The 10129-nt window shown below is 51.2% G+C and overlaps 1 protein-coding gene across 1 annotated transcript in view; it reads right to left on the bottom strand.

The window, feature by feature from the left end:
* Window positions 1–7938: 7938 nt before the first annotated feature.
* Window positions 7939–10129, bottom strand: part of LOC138980435 (DENN domain-containing protein 3-like) — a 56012-nt gene continuing 53821 nt past the window's right edge. The window contains exons 26-27 of the mRNA XM_070353314.1: window positions 9099–9221; window positions 7939–8169 (exon numbers count right to left, since the gene is read on the bottom strand). Of these exons, the coding sequence (XP_070209415.1) occupies window positions 7948–8169; window positions 9099–9221 (345 nt within the window). The 3' untranslated portion in view covers window positions 7939–7947. The remainder of the gene's footprint in view (window positions 8170–9098; window positions 9222–10129) is intronic.

The following is a 10129-nucleotide window of genomic DNA, read 5'->3' as shown; positions in this document are numbered from 1 at the left end:
GCTTCGGGGCCACAGCCCAAAGGCGGAGAAGGGCACCATGCGTGATGGTCCATTCTGCCTGCAACACCTCGTGGGAGCGGCTGAGCGCATCCGCCAGTGTGTTGAGACTCCCTGGCAGGTAGCGCGCTGAGAGAGAGATCCCCCGCTGGGAGCACCAGGTGAGGATCTCGCACGTTCTGCGGGAGAGAGTGGGGGACCGCGAACCTCCCTGCTTGTTCACATAGGCAGCCACTGTCGTATTGTCTGTGAACAGACGCACGCGCTTGGCCGCCAGGGAAGGGAGGAACGCGACCAGAGCAAGAAACACGGCCTCCAACTCCAGCGAGTTGATATGCCATGTGCTCTGTTCCACAGACCACAGTCCGGAGGCCGTGAGCCGGTCCGTGTGAGCCCCCCAACCCAGCAGGGACGCATCTGTGAAAAGGTCCATGTTGGGAGGGGGGGAAACAATGGGAACCCCCCTGCATACCCATCCCGAGTCCAGCCACGGGAGGGTCGCAGCCTGGAACCAATCCCCAAGGGGAACCAGAGTGTTCCAATCCACACAAGGAGAGTCCACGAACGGCTTCAGCGCGTGCTGAAGCGGGCGTTTGTGAACTCTCCCTAGTGGAACCAGAAGGGCCATGGACTCCATCTGCCCCAGGATGGAGGCCAGAGTCCGAAGTGAAGCCCTCAGGAGAAGCGAAGTAGAGCGAATGAGAGCCTGGAGCTTGTCCACCCGCTTCTGCGAAGGCTGGACAGTCCAGGTGACCGTGTTGAACGTCATCCCCAGGTAGGTAAATGACTGAGAGGGCACGAGCTCTGACTTCGTATGGTTGACCGAGAATCCCAGCAAGCTGGCCTCCCGGAGAACCAAGAGAGTGTGCTGCCTGCAGAGAGCCTCGCTCTGGCCCATGATGAGCCAGTCGTCGAGGTATGCTCGCAGCCGCACTCCCTGTGACCTCACCAGCGCGCAGAACTGCCTCACCACCATGGTAAAGATCCATGGGGCAAGGGACAGCCCAAAAGGAAGTGCGCGGAACTGGTAGACTTGACTGGCCCACCGGAAACGGAGCCATTTCCGGTCGGCGGGATGCACCAGAATATGGAAGTACGCATCCGTCAAGTCTATAGAGGTCACCCAATCTCCTGGGCGGAGAGCGTCTCGAACCGAGGCAGGCGTCTCCATTTTGAACCGAATCGTTCTCAGAAAAGTATTGAGAAACGATAGGTCCAGAACAGGACGCCAAGCCCCCGAAGCCTTGGGGACCGCGAAAAGCCGTCCATAAAACCCCGGGGACCTGTGGTCCGAGACCGCTTCCACCGCGCCCTTCTCCAGCAGAGAGGCAACCTCCGACTGGAGGACGGCCCTTGCCTCTTGCGAGAAGGGTGGCTTGAAGGCTGGAGGACGCCTGGTTAGAGGGGCCTTGTCCCCCAGCCAGAGTAAGCGGAATCCCGACCTCACGACTCCCACTATCCATTGGCTTTGTACTAAGGTCAGCCAGTGTGACAGTGCCCGAGCAAGGCCCCCCGCCATCACCAGAGTGGAGGGCGGAGGGGGGGTGAAGCCGGGAACGCTTCATTGGGGGTGAGGCTTCGCACTGGAAGAGCCCCTACCCCTGCCCGACGAGGATCTCTTGCCCGACCCACGGGAAAGGGCACGAGGTCTCTTCCGGGAAGAAGGATGCGCCTGAGCTGAGGACCTAGCCCGCTGAGGCTGAGCCTGCTTAGGAGCAGCCTGCTTGGGAGCAGCCTGCTTCTGCTGCTTCAAGGCCTGAAGCGCAAAAGAAGAGAACTGCTGTTCCCTGTTGGTGTCGATCTCCTGCTTCCTGGCATCAGAGGCCAGGTTGCCGAAGAGAGCACCGTCCACCACGGGTGAAGACCGGAGGGTGTTCCGAGTCAACTCCTCAGAGAACTGAGAGTGGGCAAGGAACAAGTCCCTTCTGCACGAAACCGCATGGAAATAGTGCAGAGAGGACAGCCTCATCTGTTCTTCGTTCACCCGTGCGAGAGTGGAGAGCAGTGTGGCCACATCCTCCGCGTCCTGCTCTTTACTAAGTGTAAAGGGCGCCAAGGAAACAGTCAGAGCGCGAGAAAGCGCCCTAAGCAAAGTCTCGGAAATGGAACTGAGTTCCAACAGCTGTCGGCCCACTTCTTCAGAGGAAACGAGAGTCTGCTCAGAAATAGGCAGAAACGAATCCCTCTTCAAAGGCTTCGTCAGAAGCGGAAGAAGGCCCGGCGTGACCGACAACGGTCCACGCGGGAGGGCAAAAGACGACAGAAGGTTCCGAGATGCCTTAGGCCATGGCAACTTCCTCTGAGCCGCGACGGGCAGAAAGGACGAAGCCTGCGCAGGAGCGGCAAGATATTCCAGCGCCGAATCCGGAGCTGCACCGTGAGGCACCAGCAACGGGACTGGCGCCGGTGGCAACCCGCTGCCAGAAGGAGCGGGCTTGGCAAAAAGCCGAGAAAGCTGGAAAGCTACAGAAGGTGATTCCTTGAACCGGAAGTAGCTGTTTTCCTCCTTTGCCAAACGGAAGTCAGCCATCGCCGACGGACCAGACGCCGAAGACGAAGCTCCCTCCGAAAAATAACGAGAAGTGACCTCGGCGGCGGCCTCAAGTGCAGCCCGGAAGCTAGCAGGGGCCTCCGCCCCCCGAGTCCTGGCTGAGAGGAAACTGAGATGCATCAATCACCGAAGTCAGAGGTCAAGAGGGGCTAGCAGCCACCACCGTAGTGTGTGACTGTAGCTGTCCCAAAACAGGCCCAAAGCCCGTATGCCCATAGGGCAGACCATGTCCACAGGTCGCCGGCAACCCAGCGGGAACCGCGGAAAACCCCGGAGGAACCGGAAGTGAGGCAGCAGCAGCAGAGCTAAACCATAGCTGCTGCTGAGCCGCCTGTGGGCTGAAGCCCGAAAGCCCGAAGGCAAGCCCTAGGCCGGAACCGGAAGTGACAGCGTCATGAGAACTTCCGGCCTGACCCACACTTCCCGTCGAGGACGGAAGCGCAGCTACCGGAAACGGCCGCTGAGTAAGGGCATAGCTCAAACCGGAAGGGGCCATGGGCTGCCCGCGAACCGGTGAACTGACACTTCCGGCCGGAGCCGGAAGTGGAGCTGTCGTAAACGACTGCTCACGTAAAGAGCTGCTCGAGCCGGACGGGACCATGGGCTGTCCGCGAACCAGCGAGTAGCTACTTCCGGAGACCGGAAGTGCAGCTGCCGCAAGCGGCTGCTGCGAGCACATACCTTCAACAGGCCGCGTCCCGGAAGGGACACGCTCAGGCGTACCTCCGCAAGCGGAAGCCGCCGAGTACCGGCCAAGGAGAGAAGTAAGTTCCGGTGGGTGAAGTCCATGAACGTCACGAACGCCGGAACCCGACGGCAGAGGCGAAGATCCGGTGTGAGAACATCCGGAAACGGCCGACATCGGAAGTAGAGACGCCAGCGAAAACTGGTCACCCACCCCCGGCAGGGGGGCAGCGCTGGCAAGAGAGTCAGAACGACTCATTTCCTCCCTGACAAGGGTGCGTATCTCTGGAAGTAGAGAGGAAAGCAACGAAGACACCAGAGCACTAGACTCTGGTGCCGGCAAAGGCGTGCGCGCAGGAGCCCTAGGGGCAGAAACGGACGCCTGAGAGCCCGAAGGGGTCACTTTAGGAGGAGAAATCGAAACGGAAAAGACAGTATTAGTCTTAGGATCAGAGACGACTACCACGGGGTTCTTACTAGAAGAACCAGAAGCAGAGGATTTAGGCTTGCCGGGGCCCTTGCCCTTACTCTCAGCCTTCCCCCCCCTCTTTTTCTCACCGTCCGCCATGTTAAGACGGCGTGAGCAAAGTAACTACTGAACAAAACTAAGTCCACCGGACGAAAAATTCAGCAGAAACAAACGGACTAGCACTAACTTAAAAGCAGCAAAAAGCCGCTACACAAACGGCGCTAAGCAAACGTTCACAGTCCGAAACCGGACAGAAACATACAAGTGTAATCAACACGTGCCAGTCACAAAATGGCTACCGACAAGGAGGCCACGAGCAAAGTAACTACTGAACGTAACTAAGTCCACCGGACGAAAAAATTCAGCAGAAACAAAGGACTAGCACTAACGTAAAAGCAGCAAAAAGCCGCTGAACAAACAGCACTAAACAAACGTTCGCAGTCCGAGCACGGACAGAAACGTACAAGTGTAATCAACACGTGCTAGCCACAAAATGGCGACCGGCAAGGCGGCCACAAACGAAACTACTGCAGAAACTTCTAAGTCCCAAGGACGTCAGAATAACAGTAGAAACGCAACATACAACAACAAGGAAAGATCTCACCAACTGGAAACCAGCTAAGAGAAGAAGACGGGAGCCGAGGCCGGAGGGTGTCAGGCTGACAAACAAACGGCCTATGAGCGCTAGCGAAAAGACGACCTGTCTCTCTGGCTGAAAGGAGTCGAATGAGGGTGTCTCGTACTGGGTACGAGATCTGTGGCGTGATACGCTACGGGAGGCAACCCAGGGTAGCAAGCTTGCTACTTTTTTAGCTTGGGTTGCTTCCCTTATACTATAGACGGGATAGCGTTTTTCAGTCAACCTAGCATCTCGACTGCGTCATTGCTAATATGTGACTCGGAGTAAGAATATGTAATTTAATCACAGTTTAAGTAACAAAGTCATTATCACATTGATGATAATTTTATGTCAGTGTTTTAGCATTAAAAATATAACAAGAAGGGCAAAGCCCATACGACTCACATGCTTTACACATTTTTCCTACCAAAATACATGTGACCTTGACCCAAGGTCAAGGTCATCCAAGGTCATGCAACACAAAGCTGTTAATTTAAGACATAGGAAGTACAATGGTGCTTATTGGCTCTTTCTACCATGAGATATGGTCACTTTTAGTGGTTCACTACCTTATTTTGGTCACATTTCATAAGGGTCAAAGTGACCTTGACCTTGATCATATGTGACCAAATGTGTCTCATGATGAAAGCATAACATGTGCCCCACATAATTTTTAAGTTTGAAACAGTTATCTTCCATAGTTCAGGGTCAAGGTCACTTCAAAATATGTATACAATCCAACTTTGAAGAGCTCCTGTGACCTTGACCTTGAAGCAAGGTAAACCAAACTGGTATCAAAAGATGGGGCTTACTTTGCCCTATACAGACCTGTTTACACTACACATTGAGCGTAGTAAACTACGAATTTGAATAATATACTACGCAACTACGCAAGTCTGTCGTTTTCTACGCAAACGGTATTTAAAAAAAAAAAAATTTTTCGTCTTTACACCTGTTCCTTGTCCCGTTGTGCTCTCACACCGCCCCGTCCCTGCACGCAAACGGTATTGTTTCGGCTACGCATATCACAATCCGTAATTTTCTTCATCTCCCTTGATCGATCCATTTTCCAATCCATGTTTTCGGCCAGCAGTCGTTTGCTGCGTGCAGCGCGTAAAGCGCCCACGGGCGTTGCGTTGTAGCTTGTTAATGCCGAATAGGCTTCTCCAAGCAAATGCCGGGCACAACTGAAAGCGTTACTGCCAAACCATGCGGGCGTTTCGACACAATGGCTGAACGCAGAGCACACGAAAGTGAAGATGAGAACTGTGAAGAAAATGACTCCGAAAGGCCACCGACCAAAAAGAAAAAGACGAGCAATGCGCCGAACCAAGTCTTTCTGCCAAAATATCATCAGGACTACCCATGCCTTGTCTTCGCGGAAAGGAAAACATCATGCTCATTGCACTGTCTGCAATTCCCATTTGTCCGTCAGTCAATCAATACATAAAAAAGTAGCAATCATTGTTCTTGTTGTTGTGATAGGTCGACGAGAAATTCTACACATTCAATTACAAAACTACACATTTGCCTCATTTTGCTCCCAGAAAATACACATGCAATGTTTTAGGGGTAAACAGGTCTGCCTATATATCATATATAGGTGAGGTATTCAATCTCAAAAACTTCAGAGAAAATGGGAAAAATGTGAAAAATAGCTGTTTTTTATGCAACATTTATGGCCCCTGCGACCTTGACCTTGAAGCAAGGTCAAGATGCTATGTATGTTTTTTGGGGCCTTGTCATCATACACCATCTTGCCAAATTTGGTACTGATAGACTGAATAGTGTCCAAGAAATATCCAACGTTAAAGTTTTCCGGACGGACGTCCGGACGGACGGACGACTCGGGTGAGTACATAGACTCACTTTTGCTTCGCATGTGAGTCAAAAACAACAAATTGACAAACACTCACACACAGATGTATGTACCAATTATGCATATGAAAACACAAACGTGAAAGCAAGCACACACACACGCGCGCGCGCGCAGCCGGCGCATTGCCGGCGCATGCGTGCACACAACAGCTATAAAACATTGCAGGCTAGGACAACAAGAGAAGATGTTGCATCTCACTTAGTCAGTCAGTCAATGCCTTTCACGCCTGGTGGCGTGTAGGGCAGCGACGCATCTCACTTAGTTTGACCATATTGAGCATCCAAACTAGTAAAAGCAGGGATAGGGGCAAATATTTAAGGCACTATTCTCAAATCCTGTACATATATCATTCAGTTTGAAAACACATTGGTAGCCCGTTTTAAGACCTCTAGCCCCGGGTAGGAGCTGTTAAAGACCTCTAGCCCCGGGTAGGAGCTGTTAAAGACCTCTAGCCCCGGGTAGGAGCTGTAAAAGAGGATTGCACAAAAGTGATCATTCCATCACACATCAAATGTATATCAAATGTCTTGTATGATCAGATCACACGCCATTTTCATCATTGCATATTTCAGAGTCACATAAAAAAAATACTCAAAGCCCATTTCGGTGCACATATATATATATTGACAGGTAACTACCTTCTCACAACATGTTTAAATGATTGTTGAAGCTTTTGTTTATAACAATATTTAAATCCATAAGCAAAAACTAACCGTTAACCGTACTTTAAGCAAACAATATTAGATGTGCCAAATTAAGAAAAGTCCCCCAAACCATGTACCATACTTTCCGGGTCATAAGGCGCGACTTTTTTCCTCGAGTTCGACCCCTGCGTCTTGTATAACGAAGGCCTAATCCGTGTATGAAATACGAAAAAAATCAAAGAGACCGCTTGAGTACCAGTCAAACAACTTGTGAAAAGGCATGTTTCAGCTACTAGGTACTGCCCTGCCTTTGATCTGGCTGCACACACAGATTTCCACTCTGTTAAACTCGGTCACTGACCGGTGCAGGAAGTGTTTCCTCTCTCAGATATGACAGGGGAACCACCTCTCATGGCAAAAACTGGGTCATTGACCCCTGAGAAGAAGGTCGTGTCTATAAACAAGGCCACCCAGCTATCACAATGCCTTTGATCTGGCCGCACACACAGAGCACACATATTTTCACTCAGTTAAAGTCGGTCACTGACCCCGGTGCAGGAAGTGTTTCCTCTCTCAGATATGACAGGGGAACCACCTCTCATGGCAAAAACTGGGTCATTTTGGTGCGCCCTATCGGCCCCCTGCGTCCAATGACTTGGAAATCCATAGCATCATCATTATAATCATCCTCATCTCATTATTCATCCAAAAATTAAAAATTTCCCAAAGGTGTCCCCACAATTTGCAGGTGGCCTGTCGCAACAGGTATTTTTGAATCCAGTACATGTATACAGAAGGAAATCAAGAGGTGTCCTCTGTTAGGGTGTCCTCTCATCGGAAGGGCCTCGCATAACAAGTATCACTGTACCAAACAAAGCCAACTCACTCCAAATAGTAGCCAGGCTGTCGAATTATAGTACATGCATGATTAACTATAGAAGCTGCATATACAGTGACAAAAAGCCTGAATGAGCTTGTGATCATTAACATGACATTTTAACAAGAAATGCATCTCTGATCCATGCTTGAGATCACATCAAATGAAAAACATTTCCATGCCTTAATTCCCAAGGTCTCTCCAAAACACAAATTGCACACACACCATCAATCCTCGTCATGATGCTGTTCTGACTGGTCCATGGCGGACGACTGTGGCGACCAGATGGCGACCTTGCCGTCTTTACTGCCAGCACCGGTCATGACGTAGCGACTCTCGGCGGCACACAGCGCTCTCACAGCATCGTCATGCGCCTTGATTGTCTTCCACAGCTTTCCCGTTGACTCCTTGTAGATGAATATCGTGCCGTCCTTCGTCCCAACCCAGATCTGCGAAATCATCGGTTTTAATGATTACAAGCTTCATTTTGTGTGTGTGGATGTGTGGGTGAGTTTGTGTGTGTGGGTGAGTTTGTGTGTGTGAGTTTGTGTGTGTGAATTTGTGTGTGTGTGTGTGAGTGTGCGTGCGTGTGTGTGTGTGTGTGCTTGTGTGTGCGTGCAATTAGAGGGTTTATGTGACTAAAGGTTTCTGTGTGTTCCAAGTCCCTTGACTTTGGCTGTTAACTCAAGGTTTCTTCTTCTTCTTCTTTCATGGGCTTAGACTCCCATGTTCACTCATGTTTTTAGTACGAGTGGATTTTTACGTGTATGACCGTTTTTACCTCGCCATTCAGGCAGCATTCGCCGATTTCGGGGGAGGCATGCTGGGTATTTTTGTGTTTCTATAACCCATTTAACTCTGACATGGATTATAGGATCTTTTCCGTGTGCATTTGGTTTTGTGCTTGCGTGTACACACGAAGGGGGTTAAGTCACTAGCAGCTCTGCACATAAGTTGACCTGGGAGATCGGGAAAATCTCCACTCTTAACCCACCAGGCGGCAGCGACCGGGATTCGAACTCACGACCTCCCGATTAGGAGGCCGACGTCATACCACCACGCCACTGCGCCCGCCTAACTCAGGGTTTAAAACGTGTGCATCAGTCTTTTTCCATTCGTGTGCACAGGATGGTACAATTCCCTCTGCTTAGAGTCTGCACTGAAGGTCGACTCCGGAAAATGTAAAAGAACAATCCCTCACTATGGTGACAGCGACGAACTGGTTAGAACCTAAGTGAGTGACCGATTTAGCTATGAACCCACTCTTTGTTTCTGATTTATACCTTGTCATCGATATGTCGCATGATGCTGATTCCGCCGCAGTCTAAGTGAGTGACCGATTTAGCTGTGAACCCACTCCTTTGTTTCTGTTTATTACCTTGTCATCGATATGCCGCATGATGCTGATTCCACGACAGTCGAGCTGGTGCGTGACCTTCACCTTGGTTGTCTTCATGTCCCACACCACGATGGTCCCCGCGCGCCGACACCCTGCCCAGATCTGTCACATCAAATGTACAGGTCAAAGATGTCATCTCTCCACATTTCTCTCCAACTCACACACACCTCACCCCCACCCCTAAAATACACACACACTCACTGACCCCTAACACACACATCCCAAAACACATCTACATGGGTGGGACTAAAAATTGTCATGAATCCAGAGGATTTTTAAGGGGGGGGTCTTGGGTCCCCCAGACGCTGAAGGATTTGTATAATTAACAACCAAAATAACGTCACCACAGACATTACGAATCCAGATTTCTGGCATATACTGGAAGAATCCCACCCATGCATCTCCCAAATACACACACACACATCAACCCATACACACATCCCACCCCCTTCCTCACACAGATTAGCTCCCCCCCACACACGTCTCGCCCACACATACCCCCACACACATGTCTTGCCCACACATACCCCCACACACATGTCTCGCCCACACATACCCCCACACACCTGTCTTGCCCACACATACCCCCACACCTGTCTTGCCCACACATACCCCCACACACGTCTCGCCCACACATACCCCCACACATGTCTCACCCACACATACCCCCACACACGTCTCACTCACACATACCCCCACACACGTCTCACCCACACATACCCCCACACACGTCTCACCCACACATACCCCCACACACGTCTCACTCACACATACCCCCACACATGTCTCACTCACACATACCCCCACACACGTCTCACCCACACATACCCCCACACACGTCTCACCCACACATACCCCCACACACATCTCACCCACACATACCCCCACACACGTCTCACACATACCCCCACACACGTCTCGCCTACACATACCCCCACACACGTCTCACCCACACATACCCCAACACACAAGTCTCGACAACACATACCCCCACTCACACGTCTCGCCCA

This window comes from Littorina saxatilis, linkage group LG11 (assembly GCF_037325665.1).
Source record: "Littorina saxatilis isolate snail1 linkage group LG11, US_GU_Lsax_2.0, whole genome shotgun sequence".
NCBI classification, from domain to species: domain Eukaryota; kingdom Metazoa; phylum Mollusca; class Gastropoda; order Littorinimorpha; family Littorinidae; genus Littorina; species Littorina saxatilis.
This window is presented reverse-complemented; position numbering and strand designations above follow the sequence as displayed.